The sequence below is a fragment of the Martes martes genome, assembly GCF_963455335.1.
Source record: "Martes martes genome assembly, chromosome: 4".
In the NCBI taxonomy this organism is placed as follows: Eukaryota; Metazoa; Chordata; class Mammalia; order Carnivora; family Mustelidae; genus Martes; species Martes martes.
This window is the reverse complement of record NC_137891.1, coordinates 19,735,204-19,755,774: the sequence shown is the minus strand read 5'-3', so window position 1 is coordinate 19,755,774 and position 20,571 is coordinate 19,735,204. Positions and strand designations below refer to the sequence as shown.

The window sequence follows — 20,571 nt, the reverse complement described above, 5'->3', positions numbered from 1 at the left end:
AGAGAAAGTCAAGTATCATATGGTTTCACTTATTGGTGGAGCATAACAAATAATATAGAGGACAAGGGTAGATGGAGAGGTGAAGGGAGTTGAGGGAAATTGGAAGGGGAGGTGAACCATGAGAGACTATGGACTCTGAAAAACAACCTGAGGGTTTTGAAGGGGCGGGGTGGGAGGGTGGGGGAACCAGGTGGTGGGTATTAGGGAGGGCACAGATTGCATGGAGCACTGGGTGTGGTGAAAAAACAATGAATACTGTTACGCTGAAAATAAATAAAAAATTAAAAAAAAAAAAAAAAAGAATGCCAGTGAAGTGTGGCTCTAAAAGACTGTGGAAGAAGTTCTACAGCCAGCAGAACCTTGGGAAACATATCTGGCCATACCCTCTTTGTAGAAGCAGAGATGTCCTGAAGTATACAACTACACGGATCCATGGGAAATTGCTAACGGGTTGGTCAGGACTTTGGTAAGAACAAAATTAAGACTGAAAACAGGAAGAGGGCAGAAGTGTATGGATGGATTTCTCAGAACAGGTACAATGTGAAAATATCCATGTTGTTATCACATAAACGACTATGAGAGGGCACCCACAGCAGAAAGGACCTCCCCCAAACCAACTGTTACTTTCCCTAGTCTTTCCCTAGTCACCCTACCCAATGCACAAGGAGGTCATAGTGGCAGAACAAACGCTCTACAGGAGCCCTACGTCATGGTCTTCCCTCCATCAGGGATGAGCTGACTACCACCACTGCTGAGGGCCCACTGCCACTAGCACAGGCTCATACTAAGCATCTAGTATGGTACTAGAAAGACCAGTCAGTCACTTGGTAGGAGAACGACTATAAGACAGCGCACATCAAGAACATATCTGTCCTTACAAGAGCAGACATATTCTAGATTTCCCCCAAACCACAACATACTTGTAGAAAACCATACATATCATTGTAATATCTCATATATGCCTCTAAGTATACAGGGAAGTGTGGTGATGGGCTCTTACACACAAAATTTACTCGTTTCATCGTGTGCCCTATCATCCAGAAATGCTGGCATGATCAGCTACTGAAGGCTCAGGTACCACATCAATTCAGAGACCTCTAACAGGATGTTGTTTGAACTAGTAGACATACAGGGTCAGCTTTCCAAGGCCAAACTAGATCTGCAAACCGAGGTAAAAGCTGGAGTGACTGTTCTCACATTTAAAAAAAACAAAACAAAACACTGAAGGAATCTTTGCTGTCTTTGTAACCCTGGGTTCAGTCTATTTGGCCAGTAGAAACATGCATCCACCAGAGCACACAGTCCTGGTTCCATTACACTGGAAGCTGAGACTGTCCCTTGACCACTTTGGGTTCCTCATGCCACTAAACCATCAGGCAGAGAAAGAGGCCACTATACCGACTGGAATGACTAATACCAATTATCAAACAAAGATTAGGTTCTGCGGTACAGTTAGGACAACAATTCTGTCTGCAGTCCAGGAGGATTCACGGAACGCCTCTTACGGCTCACCTGGCCAACAGTCCTCATCAACGGAAAAGTGCAACAACTCAATAAAGACAGGACAGGCAAGGATGCAGATCCTACAGGAATGAAGGTCTAGTCAGACCAACAGAAACATCAGCAGAAGGAAAAGGGAAAATGGAACAGGCAGGAGAATGAGGAAGCTCTGTTTATTAACTTTGGCCTTGACACCAGCTAAAGCAAGCAGGGGCTGTAGCAATTAAGTTTCACATTCTCTTAACTACTTTTCTTTCCACTGTTTTGGATGAAAGATACTGGTGGGAGCTAATACTTCAGTGGGAGTAGAGCTGAACGGCCATATCCTGACATGAATTCATGAGATGAGAGATTGGCAAACTCCCTCAAGGGTCAGGCAGGAAATGGGCTTTGTGGGCCACAGAGCCTCTGTCATAGGTGTTCAGCTCTGCCAGCGCAGCTCCAAAGCACTGCGGACAGTATATAAATAAGTGGATGTGACTGCACTGCAACAAAACTTGTTACAAAAATAGGTGGTCAGCCATTGCCAACCTCTGCAATAATGGGTGAGACTTCATTAAGTTCCCTGTGTTGGGAATGCTAGCTTTTCATCTCAAAAAGACAAAAACAAAAACAAAAAACAAGAAAGAATGTTTTGGGGGGCAAATGGGTAGACTATTCTCCTTTTGCCCCTCCGAATCCACTCTCCATTCTATACCCCAGGGTTTACATTAACTGGCCACTAGCTCTTTAGCTTCTAGTTGAGGTGGTCCAATGGGAAGCATGAGGAGAAAACTGGAGAAGAAAAGTGAGCTCATTACATCTAAACTTCAGGTTCCCTGCTACCCAGCTGAAGGAGGCAGTAGCTTTTTCCACCAAAGGCCACACGTCCTGTAAGGTGACTCTTTCCCACAGCTACTATAGTCTATTATACCCTAGTACCCTCTTCCTTTGCTTTTTCAGGTTTAGAAGTGTTAACTGTTCCTTGTTGCTAACCCAGCGTGCCCCACCATCTCTTGGTTTCTCTTAACACTGTTTGTTCTAAATAGTCCTTTTACAACCTTCCCTCAATTAACCTGTATGAATATGCTGCTTATTTCCTTCTAGGACCCTAATCCATTCACCACCCAACCAATTTTTCTAGTGGGAAACCAACTCATTCACAGCTCCTTCCTAACATTCTTAGTACGAGTCATCTGCAATTCCTTCCCATCTATTATTTTGGCAAAAAAACAAAGCTCACTAAGATTTTGTCTCTTTAATATAGGTCCCCCCAAATTAAGCACTTGGACAGTCAAAGACTGTCCCAGACTGGATTATATATGCAGGGGCAGAGCAGGTGGAAAGAGGGAACAGACAGTAAGGAGCTGCAGGTGACTCCTAGGTCATCCTGGATTTAAAAATGGCTCCATCACTTGTTAACTTTATGCCCTGAAGAAAGTTACTTAGTATCCAGTCTTTCAGCCGCTTTAATTTTTAAAATTAGGATTAAAATAGTGTCTACTTCATGGGGTTATTGTGATTGAGGTCACTCACATAAAACCTTAGAAAAGTCTCATACATAGAATGTACTCAATGAACATTCACTGTAATTCAGTCAATCATGTCAACTCTATTTCTATACCACTTTCATTATTGTTATTTCATTCAGGGCTTCATCATTTCTCCCCAAGATCATTACAGTAACATCTTAATTAAACTTCTAATTCTCATATCTTCCCTGCCCAATTAACACAACACAACACACCTAAGTATCCTTCCATGAAGTACAAGGTAAATATAGCTGACCCCTGAACAACACAGGTTTGAACTGCACAGGCCCATGTACATGTGGATTTTTTTCCTAATACAGGGCAGTACTGTAAATGTATTCTCTCTTCCTTATGATTTTCTTAATAACACATTATTTCCCTACCCTACTTTATTACAATTAACACAGTATATAATAAACACACAAAATATGCGTTAATCAACTGTTCATGTTACTGGTAATACTTCTGGTCAACAGAGGCTATTAATAGTAAGATTTTGGGAAGTCAAAGTTATATCCATATTTTTGACCGTGCAGGAAGTTGGGACCCCTAGTCCCTACATTATTCAAGGGTCAGCTGTAATCATATGTAGGGAATATTGACAGAGAAATTCCCTAAATAAGGAGATGGGACTTAGTGAACCTTTAAGGATTCTAAGATTCCTATAATAGGTTACTTTTTAATTTAACTATACAGCTCATCTTGAATAAACATATGCGTACAGGGGTAACAGTTCCAGAAGGAAGTTCATGCCATCACCCGCCCCCTGCAAAAACCAAAACAAAACAAACAAAAACAAAAAACAAACAAACAAAAAACAAAGCTCATTAAGATTTTGTCTCTTTAATATAGGTCCCCCCAAATTAAGCACTTGGGCAGCCAAAGACTGTCCCAGACTGGATTATATATGCAATCTATAAATATCAAAGGAAAGGGGCAATGTCTGCGAGATTTCAAACACCCTAACACCATACCTAAACCTTCAAAAAGCAATGCTCCTACACCAGGTCAGTCAAGTATCAGAAAACAAAACAGGCCTTTTAGCAGCCAAGTGAAGTCTGTGAGAGCGCTAACCTTAATTTTTCTCACAGAAGAAATTTCACTATGGGCTTATTCTTGTGTCATGCAAAATTCTAAAATGCTTGGTAAGAGAGACTTTCATATTCCACAACAGATTAAACAGAATAAAATGTTAAATCCAGAAACAAAAAGAGAGAGTGAGAGAGAGAAGGGAGATTTGAGGCAGTCGGAACAGCAGCAAGGCTATGCACCTTGGAGTCACACAGATCTGAATTCTGAATATTACCTGTTCTCGAAGCATAGTCAGCTGGAAGGGAACATTTCTAAATATTGTAAAGGATGTCTGAATTTGTTACTGCTTATAATTGTTGAGAATATACTTACCACAACAGATTTTCTCTGGAAGTTTATATTGTTGATGCAGACAACCTGATGGGTTGTATATTAAAAAGAAAAAGAAAATACTGCTATTATTAAATAAAAACATAATTCTACGGAAGAATAAACAGGAAGTTCTAAGCAGCTCACAATCCTACTAATTAAGGTAATTGCACGTTTTAAATTTAGCAACAGCCACGAAAATAGATTTCTTCGTATAAAAATAGGAAGCTAGGTATTTTAAGAAAAACACTTATTGACCTGCAAGGGACATTAAATCTGTTGAACAATACTGCCATTCAAAACCATACATACTGTCCACATAGGGTCCTACAAACGGCATTTCCATCACCGTGAGTGGGCTCTAGTTTCCCACTAGATTTCCCAGGGTCACCAAGGTAGCTTCAAGCAATCACAAAATATAACTAATAAGAACAAAAGCTAGAAAAGGAAAGGAATACGAAAAAATACTTATAATTTATATGGCCGTGGGCTTTCAAAGCCCTTGTCTCCTTTCTTCCTGTTCATCCTGGCGGGCTCTAAACCAGTCGGCGGCATGAAGCGCTCCCACCGAGCTTGGCTTCCCGGTTCCCGGGGGGCTGTGGGGTATTACCAGCCTCCGGCACCTCCCACTCCCCGCTCCCCCACGCTCCCGACAGTCATGCCCCGCGGCCAGGGCTCCCTCGGCGCCCACACCCCGCCGCGTCCGATCCGCCGCCGCCTCAAACTTGCTCCCGCGATTCGGCTCCTTTTCGCAGTCTCCGGCGAGCTTGTCACGAAGATGCTCCTTTCACCAACCGCTCAAAGCCACAGACGGCCGACATCTTGCCTGTCACCTCTGACCTCTGGCGTCAGCGGAACTGGGACGGCGCCGAGGGCGGGAGCCGGAAGCTCTGTGCCGGCGGGTGGGGCTTGCGAGATCGTATTGGGGGTTTTGCCTTTGCTTTTCCCGGCACTTGGAAGCCAACTGTTAAAAATTACGAAATATATAATGGTTGGGGAAGAGCGGGGCGGGGAATAGGTGGGGGGGGGGGGGTCTTAGAACCAGGCATACATGAAACCAGGAGAAGAGGGTCCCGCCGGTTTGCTGTGTGAAGGGACAACGCGAACTCATTGGGCCCCAGTGACTGTAGCTGTGAGACACGTAATTAGACCCGAGGTAGTCCTAACTCAGACTTAAGAGGCCTTACTAGGTACTGCTGCCTCAGTATTTTTTTTTTTTAAATAATCGCACATAGATACAAAACATTTATTGAAAAGACAAATATTTTGAAACCATCGACTTGTGCAGTTTATGTACAAGAGAATAAAACAGTTGTAAATTTCAGTAACAGTCAAATCTTGGTTAGGTAATTGTGGATTACCCATTAACATTTTTTTTTTAACCTTGGATCAGATTTATCTTTCACCTAACCCCTCAAACTGTCCTGGTGACAAGCTTATTAGCTAAGTTAAAATTAATTTCAACTTTGGTCTAAATGTATACAAATCAGGAAAATAAAGCTATAAAGGCGTTTTATCAAGCATTCCAAAACCCATTAGACATTACTTGCAATTTTCCAGTATTAGCCATGTCTGTTTTCTCCATTACAGGATTATAAATTGCTCTATTAGTATTCTTCATGTAAGATTGAGGGTCAAACCCATTTCACATGGGCATCAGGCAGGCAACATAGCAGCTACTACCAAGCCAACTTCGTCAATGCAAATGACTAATTTAGATAACAGAGGATCTAGTGACTTTCTGTCCTGGTGGAATGTTGAAAATAGAGGGGAAATCACTTGAGAAATGACATTTTAGTGAACAAATACTTTTTCTAGGAAAGTATTACTATTTAGTTCTCTGAAAAAAGCCTTTAAATTTGTTAATTATTAGGACGTCAAATCCTAATTAAAGGAATGCAATTTTAAATATAAAAAAGGCCAACACTTCTCTATAAATAAAACCATATAGATTCTAGATATACTAAATATAGAAAACAACACTTTTGTCCTTGTTTACACTATATGCATAATAAAAAAATAACTTGAAAGATAAAGAAATGTCCTATTTCATTTAAGGGAAAAAGAGCCGTAGTTTCAAAACACTTAGGATGAGGAGAAAAACGCTTCAAAGTATGTTTTTTAAAATCTGGAATACAAATATATGCAAGAATCTTTTTCTTATAACCATCAACTTTATGAAGCAACTTCAGTCCCAAAGAACAGACTGTTGTTCTTTTAAGAAATGGGTCTTCTTGAATTGTAAACTTTAACACCATTTTGTATTGACGAGCGAGAATATTTAGTGAGCAATGCACCTATGGTTTGCTTCTCTCCACACAAATCTCTGTGGGGGGAAAAAATGAATAGCATGAATATTCATAGTGCTAGCTATTTTTATAATATATATACTATATTCATATATACATACACTATATATATACTATATTCATATATATGTATATACTATACTCATAGTGCTAGTTATTTATATCTCTCTTACCTATACCCATCTTTCCAACAAGCATAAGGATCTGTGTTTGTGGGAGAGACAGGGTACAGAGTGGTTACTAAGCCTTAACTGAACTAGGTACTATACATGTATTACCTTATTTAACCACAGAAAGAGTAACAGTAATGTATCACTTAACCCCACATTAGATATGGAACTCAGGTAGTCAAGGATGGAACCAAACTTCGCTGCCAGGTCTGCATGACTTCTAAGTCCAATTTTTTTCCTCCATTGTATCACACAGTCTCCAAATTAGAAATACAAGCCATGCAATATAGGAGGGTCTAGACAGAGACCCTGGGTCCCAGGCTACCTGTGGGTGCTTATCTATGTTACCCACCCTCCCTGAACTTTAGCTTCACCTTCTGTACCCCAAAGAGGAGAAGGACTATCAGTGGAACGTATGAGGTAAAGAATGAACGAAGGCACAGGAGCCGGGGAAGGGAGCCACGGCAAGGTCATACAGGCTTTAAAGAACATGGAAAGGAGCAGTTGTGATTTAATTCTAAGTACAAAGGGAAGTCACTAGGTGAGTTTTCGTTAATGTAAAAGCAGAATGTGATCTAAGCTTTAAATAATGGAGACAATGAGTTGATGATTATAGAAGCTAAGTGGTGAGTACCTGGTGCATTCGTTATGTTACATTGTCACTTCTGAACATTTAAAATTTTCCAAAATAAAAAGGAGAAGAGGGAAAAATAGAAGTAGGGACACCAATTCAGAGGCAGGTCCTAGAGGACCCATTAGGATTTGCTCATAGTTTGAACCAGAGAGTGAGAGAAGAAAAAAGACCAGTATGATTCCTAGATGTTTTGCTTGAGTCACTGGATTAATAGTGGTGATGCTACTGAGAGGTGGAAGATAGGGTTGGGACAAGGTGGAACCACAGTTCTGTTGTGAGCATGTCTGGTTTGAAACTCCTCTTAGATATCCGAGTGGACATGTTCAATAGAGAGCCAGGTAAGAGAAACGAACTCAAGGAAAAGATCAAATATGAAGATAAAATTAGGAAGTCATTAAGTTTAAATCCAGGTCTAGATGAGGGCACCAAGGAAAAAAATACAAATGGAAAAGCAGATGGTCAAGAACAGTCCCAGAGCACACCAGCATTTAAAGGTTGGAAAGAACCGGGACATCTGAGCAAGAGACGGAGAAGGAGCTGCCTTAGGAGAGAAGGGACAAAAACGGTGTGCTTCGTGCTTCAAGTAGAAAATGGTGCACAGTGTCTGACAGTTCTTAGAAGCCAAGTAAACAAGGATGGACGGTTGACCACTGAAATGTAGAAAGACAGATGCCAACAGGTTAAGGAAAGAATGGGAGACAAAGAAGCAGAAATGAGTGTCCAAACTTTTAAAAGGAATTTCTTGTGAAACAGAGCAGAGGGTATGGGGTCCAGTAGGTTGTTGTTTATTAAAATGAGCAATAGTACAGAATACCATATGTTGATGGGAATAATCCAGCAGGTAGGGAGATATCAATAACAAAAGGGGGGACAGAGATAAATAGAGGATGTACGTCTTTAATAAGGCCAGAGGGATGGGGCGCCTGGGTGGCTCAGTGGGTTAAAGCCTCTGCCTTCCACTCGGGTCATGATCCCAGGGTCCTGGATCGAGCCCCACATCGGGCTCTCTGCTCAGCAGGGAGCCTGCTTCCTCCTCTCTCTCTCTCTCTCTCTGCCTGCCTCTCAGCCTACTTGTGATCTCTATCTGTCAAATTAATAAAATCTTAAAAAAAAAAAAAGTATTTAAAAAAATTAGGCCAGAGGGATGGATCTAGTGCAGAAGAAGGACTGGCCTTAGGAGCAGGGATGGTTCATGCATTATAGAGGAAGGACTGCAAAAGGTGGTTGTGCAGACATAATCCAAGGAGGCTGACAGATTTAATGGTAGGAAAGACGATGTCCTTGTCTTTTCTTATCTGTTTCTAAGTCCAGCCTGGGTAAAGAGAGGACAGGAGAGCTAAGACACAGTGAAGAGGTGGCAGCATTAGTACATTTGAGATTTGAGTCCTGTAAACAGTGACCAACAAGCTAGGTCGTTCTCCTGCAATCTGGCAGGGAAATGTTAAATCGAGGCAGCAGGAAAGAGAGGGGGTGTCCGTCAGCGAGAGGGCCTGCTTTAGAGTCATAGTAGGGCATGTAGTCTGACTGGGCCTCGAAGAGCTGCAGTTTGGCAGGGAGGAGGGCAGAGAAGTGGTTTTAGAGGCAGCAAGAGGAAGAAAGACAACACATTCCCACCTCTGGGATCAGAGGTGAAGAATGACGGAAAAGACGGCCACCACTTGAAAAAGTTTCAAAGGAAGCCATGTCCTCAGGGAATACTGAAAAAAAAATTTTTTTTTCCTAATAATAAATCTCTTTATAAAAATCTCTTTATAAAATCTCTTTATAAAAAGAACTGTCACATGCGCCTGGGCGGCTCAGTGGGTTAAGCCTCTGCCTTCGGCTCAGGTCATGATCTCAGGGTCCTGGGATCGAGCCCCGCATCGGGCTCTCTGCTCAGCGGGGAGCCTGCTTCCTCCTCTCTCTCTCTGCCTGCCTGTCTATCAAATAAATAAATAAAATCTTTAAAAAAGAAAAGAGAGAAGAGAAAAGAACCCTCAAAATCCACTTCGGTAAATTACTTACTGAATATAGGGAGCAATGTCTTCTTCTGTCCACTTTTCCCTTAGAGAGAAGAGACTGTTAAAACGTTCTTGATTATCCTCAGGCAAATCATCTACTTTTAGCAAAAATATGATTTCTGGTCTCGAGTGTCTGTCCACCAAGGCTAAACCCTATTTAAAAAAAAAAAAATGAAATGAAAAGGGGCAGTTAGAATAATGGTTTAGTGTCTAAATACAACTCATTCTTTTACCTTAAGTTTGGCTGAGCCCAAGCCGCTCAAGATGTCAACCACGTGAAACTTCCACAAACTTCCACCTCCTCTAGGAGAGACCCTCAATAGCCTTTTTCATAAAAAGAGCTCCATTAAACGGTGAATTCTCATTTTTCCTTCTACAATCTGACTTCTGTTGCTCAATTTATCAGGGGATGATGAACCTTTTTGCAGGCCAAGATACGGGTCCTGGATTTTGTTTTTCTTTTTTAAAGATTTTATTTATTTATTTGAGAGAGAGAAGGCACACACAAGCGCACAAGCAGGTGGTAGGGGAGGAGGGAGAGGGAGAAGCAGACTCCCTGCTGAGCAGGGAGCCTGACGTGGAACTCGATCCCAGGACCCTGGGATCATGACCTGATCCGAAGGCAGACGCTTCACCAACTGAGCCCCCCAGGTGCCCTCCTGGATTTTCTATCTTAAATGCTACAGGCAAGCATTACATCATTAAGCATGATGTTCGTCTCATCTGACTGGCATTTTTCCAAGACATTCTAGGAGCACTGCAGAGAATGGATCGGAGGGACACCATTGCTCTTTACAGCCACGTAAATATGACACTTTGGGTTCCAACGGTGCTGGAGGAAAGACAAATGCAGCAAGATGAAATACACCAGGGGCGGGAAGCAGGATTAACTGTACACCGGCCTGAAGGACCTCACCAAGGTGACAGAAACATTCTCAAAGCAGTGATGGACTGAATGCATCATCGGCTCCTAATGGAAATGGTGGCTTGGAAAATAAAGTGGCTCCAAACTCAGTGGCGATAAAGATTTCATGTCACCCAGTAACGAATAAAACCCCATTGCTTTATGGCAGCAATCCCCACCGCTAACCTTACCTTAAGCTGATCGAGCCGCGTTGTCATTCCTTCTGGAACGCTCTGTTGCCACACTTCTTGAAACTCAGCCAGGTTAAATTTCACTGCATTCTGAAGGAGCATCTGTGCTGTTGCTCTGCAAATTTTATCAGCACTCAATGCAAAATAAACTTCACCTAAGGAAAAGGTCGTTTCCTATGGTCTTCTGACCATTCAATGCACTACTCCGGTTTCTTTTTCCCCTGTGCAATTTCTCAGGAAAAATTACACACGACTCACCTCCCGTAAACCCATGCACTATTCAGAAAGATGTACCAATTTGAACACAGACAAGTTAAAATACTTTCCAAATCTTACCTTCCTCTACATATTTCTTCCCGTAACATTTAAGACAGTGTTCAATCATTGCCCTGAAAAATTTAAAACACTCCTTTGAAAAGTTGTCAAAATGTTTATTAGGCATTGTATCTTAAACACCATTGCTAACTAAAAACTTACGATACAAATTTGAGATTTTACATACTAAACGATTTTGGTTGCCAAGTAAAATTTTTACAGTAGGAACTAAGTAAAATACACTGGAAAGCTACTACATGCCAGGCCCATACTAAACATTTTTTTTCATGAATTATGCGAGCATACATTTATTATCATAAGATAGCTAAATCATCATTATGTATTGTAGGACATTGTATTTTTTTTTTTAAGATTTTATTTATTTATTTGACAGAGATCACAAGCAGGCAGAGAGGCAGGCCGAGGGGGCATGGGGCAGGAAGCAGACTCCCAGCTAAGCAGAGCCTGATGCGGGGCTCCATCCCAGGGCCCTGACATCATGACCTGAGCCAAAGGTAGAGGCTTAACCCACTGAGCCACCCAGGTGCCCCTGTCTTTGTATTTTTTAAGGTAGGAAAAACAAAACAAAACAAAACAGAGATGATGGACATTTATTCAGCCCAGTGACTAAAACTCCTAAGTCCTCCCTGGTTATATTATTTTTTAAATTTCTGTAAGACATCAAAATATTAATAGTCCGTGCCCTGTATTTAGTTCCACTCTGGGAAATAATTTTCTTTCCTTTAAGCAAGTTTGGAGGGACAGTGATTAAAAGACTTACTCCGGCTCCAAGGGTCCAAGCTCCTGAAGGCAAATATTCAAAGGAACTTTATCAAAAGACCAAGATTCAGAATCCACAAGCTGAGTTACATGATTCAGAAGTTTCATCTCATAATCAAATTCAAGAAGCCTCCAATAACCTACAAATTCCCAAAGTAATAGTTACAAAGGACATTGTAAGCAAATTAATTGGCTATTAGATTGATAAAGAAGCAGTGTGCTCTTGCCCAGTACAAAAGAGACACTAGAAGTCTTAGTTTTCTTTAGAAGAAACACTTCTTTTTATGCTTTTCTTCTCATCATTACAAATTGTGTCTGGAGGGAAACCCAAGTGGTTTTTAAAAAGTACCTTACCTATGACTCACACTGATTTTTTCAAGTGCTTTAATAATTAGTTCAGAGCAACCTTGTCAATCTAAGTGGAAATGTGGAAACCTGTAGCTGGTTCAGTGATTTCACTAGAACACCGCACGAATGAGGCAAAGGTTGTAGGTTGGTATCCCACATGGTGATTTCTACTCTGGGGCACTGGCATGGCTATAACTCTCCTCTAGTTGTCTTGCAGAGGTGTTCTCGTGCTCATAAAGGGGCCCGGGTCACTCAAGAGTCAACAGACTCAGAGGTACGATATGAATCAATGGCAAGATAAAGGTTGGGCATCAAGATACCTTTCCCTGTTCCTGAGAAAGATCACAAAATGCCAACTGATCACTGAAGGCACTACCATCCCCTCTGAAGAAACAAATCAAGCACAAATCCACCATTTCCAAGGGGGAATGTTACTATTGCTATTCTGAAAAAATAAAGGCGACCTTAGAAAAGAGGGCGTGTGATGTCAATCTGAGAAAACACCAGGAATAAACTATGCGCCCCTCAACACATACCAAAATTTTATCCATCCCCATGCAAGAAGTGGCAAATGCAGAGGGTGGCATTAAAATCCACTGGTTTCTAACCTCAACATTCATGGTGCTCCTATACCATAGCAATTAACAGCAGGCATCCATAATTTAAAACTTTATTTCCAAGGCTTAGGATCAACTATGCCTCAAGAAAAAGCCCTGTAAGGAGTGGCTGGACTCACCAGTCGGTTGGACCTCTTCATGTAAACATGACATGTAGCCACTACCTCCCATCCAAAAAGATAAGTATATCTTTTTTAACCTTAACACTAACCTTTAAGCTTTAAGACCAAAAGAGAATTAAATAGATAGTATGCAGTGGGATGAAAATGTCCATAAATTTCTTTCTTATATGATAATTCCATTTAATAATTATGGTAAGTAATGCTACCTTCAATCTCACAGGCATTTAGAACTTGTAAGTGGGCCATTATTTCTTCCTCGCTTGCCTGAATTTGATCAAGCAAATCTTCAGTTGTATACTGAAACAAGGAAAAACAAAAAAAAACATTTTAAGGCCTTTGAAGAATATTTTTTTAGACTTACTGAATTTGGGAGAACAGATACATAGAACAGATTAAGACACTATTTATACATAGCTCAATTTCTTCGGATAACATGTAATGATTATTACACGAAATCTAAGAAGAAAATATAGGGTTGATCTTTGTGATGTTGAATTTAGCCACAGTTTCATAGCTAGGATGCCAAAAAGAAAAAAAAAGTCACCTAGGGCTGAGTGAGAGAGGGAAGTAGGTAAAAGTAAGATTGGAAGGTAACGGTTAAAAGTAAGAGGTACGGGGTTTCCTTGGGGTGATGAAAGTGTTCTGAACGTCATCGTGGCGACTGACCACACAACTCTGTGTATGTCCTAAAGCCACTGAATTAAAGGTGCCTTAAAATGAGTGAACTCTCTGGACTACAGGAAAAAAAGAAAAATTAAAAAAGAAAAAAAATCAGTCAATGAAGAAAACGAGAACTAACATAAATACGGTCTTCAGAATGCCCATACAGTTCTATAATTTTGAATTACATTAAAAACTTGAGAATATTTTTTACTTAGCTTGTAAATATTTTCCATACTTCCAGGAGTGAACAATTCTCACATGAGAATAAGAACACTTTCCATTTCCATAATGTCTTTCCTGAAGAGCCCCCCTTTTTTAAAATTTTTATTTATTTATTTATTTTTAATTTTTAATTGAATAAAAATAAACTTCTAAAAAATGTATTCTATAGTTAGGAACATGTGAAGCTTTCAGCTATGTAAACGACACCATGATATCTAGCATTTGCTTTAAAGTATTGCAGAAAAAGAAGGGGGGAAAAAAAAGGTGGGACAAAGCAGAGAGACAGAAACCACAAGAATGACAAAATATTGATAAATGTTCAACTGATTGATGAATATGGCGGGGGGTCTTTCTGCTTTGGGGTATGTTCGAAATTTTCATAATATAAACACTAAAAGTAAGAATGTCACCATTAAGTGGCTCTAATTATATTTCTATTTTGTAAATTTCAAAGAAAAAAATGAAAATAAGTCTTACTTTTGAATGATTTGAATCCTTTTCTTTTTGACTGTCGGGTCCTTCATAAGTATTTTCCATCAAAAGTTTCTTTAGCTTCTTTAATTTAGGTCTGCATCTTCTTAATTCCCAATAATTATTAGAAAAACCAAAGATCTAGAAAATATAAATATATAACCTTTCAGAAGCCTTTTTTTTTTTTTTTTTCAGAAGCCTTTCTAAAAGAAAATTTCATACAAAATTTCAACCAACTCTTCTGCTCTCATTAAGAATAAAAAAGAGCGGGCGCCTGGGTGGCTCAGTTGGTTGAACGACTGCCTTCGGCTCAGGTCATGATCCCGGACTTCCAGGATCGAGTCCCGCATCGGGCTCCCAGCTCCTTGGGGAGTCTGCTTCTCCCTCTGACCTTCTCCTCTCTCATGCTCTCTCTCACTCATTCTCTCTCAAATAAATAAATAAAATCTTTAAATAAATAAATAAATAAATAAATAAAAAAGAATAAAAAAGAGCCAATAATCTGCTTTCTGTTGAGAAGGTCTTCTCCAGCCATCTCAAGCAAATGGATGGGTATACTCAGGAAATATCTTTTCAAACCCTAATTAAGAAGACACTGCCAACATAATGAGCCAGTCACTGAGGTCAGTAGCTCAAATGTACTCTGGAAACTAGGGTGTATGCCCAGAAAATAAATGACCGGGATGGGACAGTTCTATAAACCTGATGGACACAATAGAAAATGAGTATTTTTAGGCTGGAAAACAAAAAATAGAGACATGATCACAGTCTTCAAATAATGAAGGGATGTTAAAAGAGAGAGGGAGTTTCCTTGCTCTATGTTGCTTATGGTGTCAAAATCTAGCAGAAAGTTAAGGAAGAGAGACTTTAATGCAAGAATGCCACTAATTCCTTATTGTGAAACAGCAAGAGGCTCATCACTCCAACCAATCCCGTTGACAGTGGCTACTGGACGGGTGAGTATCTGCTACCCCTCCGTACCTCTGGGATGGTCAGTATCTAGCGCCTGGTAGGTGCCCGATTAAGTGGTTCACTTAAGTAAGGGGAGAAGGCCTCACTGGATTATCTGCAGGGTGCCTTCCAAAATGCAAGGTCAAGGATGCTTCTACTTTCAAGCTAGTACAAGGCTTGATTGACAAGTGATGGGGATGCTGCTGAATCCAAGGATTCCAAGGGAGGAGCCTAACGACCAAACCAAAAAGATCGGTTTCATCCACAGTTCACAAACGGACGGGTTGCTGGCTATATGCAAAGCACAGATGTTGGTGTCTGCTTTGTGTTGTCCAGGAGGGATAGTCAGTATGGAGTTGAAATTAGTTGCCCATGCGGAAATATTAGAGGAGATTTTTGTCTCCGAATCTAAATGTCAAGGTTTACTTGAAAACAGGAAATCAGAAGATTGGCCTGCTTTCCCACAAGGCCATGCTGTGGCTGCCCGCATATGTGGGACTAGTGTTTTCCAATTTGCCACAGACCCCACCACTCTCTATTACTGCAAAGATCAGTATCTGCTAACATTTTATCAGCAGCAGCCTGCTCTGCCCATGGGCATTCCTCACCTAACCCTTCCAGGAATCTGAAGCGCAACTACAGTTTAAAACTTGGGGCACCTGGGTGGCTCAGTAAGTTAAGTGTCTGCTTTCGGCTCAGCTCATGATCCTGGCATCCTGGGATCAAGCCCTGCAACAGGCTCCCTGTTCAGTGCAGTGTCTGCTTCTTCCCCTTCCCTCTGTCCCCCCTGTCTCTCAAATAAATAAAATCTTTGAAACAAAAAAACTTCAGTTGGTAGATCTTTGTTACACTTTCCTCAGTCTCAACGCACAGAATTCCCTTAACGAGAGCTCAGAGGTACTCCTACTTTGTTATACCCCTGCAAAAACACCTATAAAACAGGTACACGACGAAAAAATGACATCTTTCACAAAAGACTGAACTGCCCATATTTCTAGTTAATTACAATTGAAATACAGAACCACGCCCCCGCCAAAAAAGAAAATTTATTGGAAGTTATTCTGTTCTAGCAACATCATGGATCACTGACATTTCCCAGTATTTTCCCTTATTTCTATCCCAATTCTTAGACAGTAGTTGGCCTAAAGTCATTCCAAGAGAATTAAGGGCTGTGTTTTGATCATGACATGTATAATAATCTAGACAGGATGGAAACTTCTATTTGGTATCAGTCATCAGTAGTCTCCATGATAATTAAGAATTTATTATGCATGGCTAGAGGCCGTAATGAGCTAAACCGACTTCAAAGGTGAGAAACACACCTGCCTCAAAAATTCAAATTTCTTCATTTCTCTACCTCATAAACCTTACTTAAAGCATTCGTTGTGGCTTAAGGGAGCCTCCTTTCAAAACATATCTCCAGCAAGACTCACTAAAAATAGGTAAAACTTTTAGACTATGTCAGCTAATCACAAACTTTCCATGTTGCAGAAAATGGTCATCTTGTCTATGACTTAAAAATCCAATAGGGAAAATAAGCCAACTTCACAAGACTCCAAACATGCCGAGACATTTTAAATTGCATTAGAGAACTTTTCAGATCCCCTGTGATTATACTAAAGATTTTTTTTAAGATTTATTTATTATTTTAAAGACAGAAGGGAGAGGAGAGAATCTCAAGCAGACTCCCCGCTGAGCTCAAGCGCTGGACCCTGGGATCATGACCTGAGCCAAAATCAAGAGTCAGACATTTAACCGGCTGAGCCACCCAGGTGCCCCCATACCTAAAAATTTTAAATAAAAGCAGTATTAGCACAGGTGTTGTGATTCTCACATAAATTAGAAGGCAGAGAACAGTACCTCAGTGTGAATAATGTTACAATGTGTTTCCTCCTCCTTCAGCTGGTCCGGAGTTTTACAGCCAGGAATAAAAAGCAACATATTGGAAGTATCCGCTATTTTCAAGTCATACGTTTTGTCTTTACTGCACAGGACAGCCCGCTCATCTTTGTCACCCCGAATCACAAGACTGCAGGAAAATGGGAAGAGAAAATACATGGTTTACTGAGACACCAACAGACATCTTCATCATAAACAGTTCCAAAATCCTCTAGGCTTGTAGAATGTAAAATTAAGTCTTGAGGCTCTGTCTGTCCCCCTACTCCCCCCCCACCCCAAGAATCTTGTTAAAAAACTGAATCCCAATCTGCCAGTCTGGGATGGGACCCAGAATTCTAATAGACTCCCAGACGATCATCATGCTCTTGATCCTGGTACCCACCTAAGAGTGGTTCTTCTTCTTTTGTTCTGAATATCCCCATAATTATCAAAGCAGCTCACCCTAACCTACCCATCAGCTCTGCTGCAAAGAAATTGGGACTTTATAAAGAGAACTGCAATGCTGAATGAAAAAAGAGGAAAAACATGTTTTTACAAACTGCAGTAAATAAGTTCTGGCAAAGGCCAGAAGAGGACGGGAAGGGCAGAAGTGAGGAAGAAGAAAGGCTAAGAACAAAGACGATGGCATTGGCAGCAAGGGCAGAGGCTCTAGCAGTTTTGTTTATAAAACGTTTAACCCTCCTCTACACTATTTACCTCTTTTAAAGAAATAAAAATAAACCCTGAAATAGAATGTGTAAATGCTTTTTAAAATTAAGACTTAATGTAAGTGAAAATAAGCGAGTTTTTTTAGCTTCCTAGTACTAAACACACCTAAGTCCCAAATACCCACTCCTCAACACTTATTTCCACAATGCACTATCCATGCTTCAATATTTTGCTTAAAGCAACTACCCGTCCCCTGGCAAAAAAGTTTTTTAAAACACGCATTCCTTGGTCCTTCTGGATTGCCAGGTGGATGGATGAATTGTAACCGGATAAAAGCAAAGTCCGCACCCCGGAAGTCCTTTCTTAAACTCCGCCCCACCCCGCCCCCAACTCAGCTGGAATGAAACCAATGAATGAGGCTCCGCTTAGGCTTCCTTAAGGATCCTTCTCGGCTAGCATCTGCCGACGGCCCTTTAATTATAACAGCGTCAGACGAGTAAATGTTAAAACTGAAAGCCTGAAGAGTTCAGGCTTTCATAACCTCATAAGATACAGGTGTTGGAGGTGGGGTGTTGCCGAAGAGAAGCAAACCAGAGCCCCTAACTCCTTTTCCAGAAGCTGGGAGTGCACAAAGTTGAAGGACTCTCTCTAGACGTCTCCTCTATATTTCTTAATCCATGGTTTTGCAGCCAGTGTGTAGCTGACCCAAAATGAGCAAGAGCTTCAGATTTCCATTAAACGGCCCCACGCGAGCCTGCTTTTGGAGGGCCTCCCACAATGACCAACTCTGTAGAACGGCTTTCAACTCATTCCCTACAGTCCGACCTACTTATAGTGGAATATAAGCAGAAGGCGAGGAGAACTCTGTAAATATTCGATAGCAGCACCGGATTTTAAGCTAGAATGGCGAAGTGTTCAGCGCAGCTCCTGACATCACTGTTCAGGGCTCCAAAACTTCACTGAGGTTCTGTTTCCCGATGTGTTCCCCCCAGATGAGCTGGGCCAGTCCTCTGGATCACCGCAGTCCAGCTAAGTGGACGGACCCGCAGTGGCGTGGACTCCTCGGCAAAAAAAGCAGCGCACGGGAGATGAGGCCTCCGGGCAGCTGCGAGCCCTCTGCGTTTCTGGCCCAGTTTCCCCGTCCTGCGTCTCCCCCGGGGCAGTCACCTGTGCCCGGCCTCCAGCTGCTGGCACAGCGCGGGCTCCAGCTCCAGCAGGCAGAAGTCGCCGGCAGCCGCGCCGGCCCCGGGCCCGAAGGCCAGGCAGTGCACCTCGGGCTGCAGCTCGGCCGCGTTCAGCTTGGCGATCTGGAGCGTCGCGTCCACCTCCTCGCGGGTCCGCTTCATCGCTGCGTCCGGGGGTCCCGCCGCGCCCGGGGTGCGGGGCAGGGGGGATGCCGCAGGGCCAGTGTAAGAGAACGGAGCTGCGCGAGTAAGCCCGACCCCGCGGAAAGCACGGGCGCAGGGGACAGCCTTCCAAAAGCGCGCCAAGGCGGAGGAGACGTGCTTCCGGGGCGGAGCGTCCGCGGAAGGCTCCAAAGGTCCCCGCTGCTGGGGGGGGGTGCGGTCCGCGGCGGCCGGTCACCCCACGCACGACCCGGCCTGCGGAAGGAAATCCACGCTTCCGCCGGGCCATCTCGGCGGGACCCCGTGGGATCTGTGCTGCCACCTCGCCGGGCGCCACGCGGAACCTTCGCCCACCCCGTCCGCTTTCCCGCCGGCGCCCCCATTTCCTCGCCGTCAAAATCGTCTCATCCTCCCCCACCCCCACCAGGGGCGGGCCTTATGCTAAGCACTCTGCGGGCATCCTTTGACAAATCCTTCACCAGAACCCTTTAAGGGGGTCCCGGTACTTCCCATTTCGCAAGTGGGACCAGCTCCTGACCCGCGGTGGCACAGCAGGAGGTAGTGAAGCCTGATTCCACCCCCCACGCTGTTGGGGCTCTGAAAACAAGCAGCCGGGTGTCCTGCAAACACTTGGAGTGGGAGCGAGGCCCTGGTAGAAGTGGTCAGGGAATCTCACGTCTTTGCCTCTGGGGACCATCATAGCTGGGAGACAATGGCTTGGACTAGATCCAACCACCCATTGAATACCCGGTCTGAGTTGGGTGTCAGGAGAGGGGCCGAGTCCCCTGTCCCGAGGAAAGCCACCTTTCTGGGGCTGGAAAGGGCCTGCACCTCTGCTGGAAAGACACCCAGACTCGCCACTGCAGGGTGTGTGAGCTGTTCACGCAGCTTTCTCTGTGGTGTCTTCCAGACCACATCTTACAATGAATACAACGTTTGAAGAGAAGAGCTCGTCCAGATAGGCACATGCATAGTAGCTCGTAAGGGCATAACGTGCACTCTCCCAGGGACCCTGCAGCCCCAGTCTGGGACCCTTGCTGCCCCTGGGCGCTGATGCAGCCTGGGAGGAAAGTTCCACTAGTGATGTATATCAGACCTTGGTTAAAGTAAAAGAAGGAGATGGGTGGGTGAGTGAGGGGTGTAACTCAAGGGAAATGAGCGGGCATTTTCTTTCCACTTCTGGGTCAAATTATACGCAATTACAGAGTAGGGCATCCCAGGGGCACGGGTGCTGCTTTAGTTGGTGGCAGAAAGGTTGGTTCCTATGACCTACTTCTTCATTAACCTTTTTCAGTACACCCGAATGCAAGGACTATGGTGGAGAAAAATGTTGAATATGTAGGTGGTTCCATGATGAGAAATTTACGAACTGGAAGAGAATCAACCATTGCAGGTGCGCTGTTAAGTGGGAGCAGCTTAGTGTGTGAAGAATGCTGGCACTTGCCTCAGACACGCCTGGCTTGCAATCTGAACTCTGCTCTCGCTGGTTTTGTGACCTAGAGCAGTTTACTTCATTTCTCTTGTTCCAACTTCCTTGTCTGTAAAGAGAAGATAATAATACCTACATTC

At 42.7% G+C, this 20,571-nt stretch overlaps 2 protein-coding genes across 3 annotated transcripts in view; both read right to left on the bottom strand.

The window, feature by feature from the left end:
• TAF2 (TATA-box binding protein associated factor 2) overlaps nucleotides 1–4,433 on the bottom strand; it is a 91,221-nt gene extending 86,788 nt beyond the window's left edge. The window contains exon 1 of the mRNA XM_080799999.1: nucleotides 4,416–4,433. The gene's annotated coding sequence lies outside the window, so the exon portion shown is untranslated. The remainder of the gene's footprint in view (nucleotides 1–4,415) is intronic.
• A 1,211-nt stretch (nucleotides 4,434–5,644) lies between these two features.
• Nucleotides 5,645–19,123, bottom strand: DSCC1 (DNA replication and sister chromatid cohesion 1; the record flags this gene model as incomplete). 2 transcript variants are annotated; one of them, XM_080801871.1, is made up of 9 exons in its annotated part: nucleotides 5,645–6,738; nucleotides 9,530–9,678; nucleotides 10,621–10,775; nucleotides 10,957–11,009; nucleotides 11,717–11,855; nucleotides 13,009–13,099; nucleotides 14,165–14,299; nucleotides 16,970–17,138; nucleotides 18,198–19,123. In XM_080801871.1, 9 exons carry the CDS (start codon nucleotides 18,200–18,202, stop codon nucleotides 6,630–6,632), a joined length of 1,005 nt encoding a protein of 334 aa, XP_080657997.1. In that variant the 3' UTR covers nucleotides 5,645–6,629. The 2 variants fall into 2 exon arrangements, with proteins under 2 accessions (XP_080657997.1, XP_080657998.1); XM_080801872.1 differs by having other exon boundaries at nucleotides 5,646–6,738; nucleotides 18,824–19,002.
• Nucleotides 19,124–20,571: the final 1,448 nt, after the last annotated feature.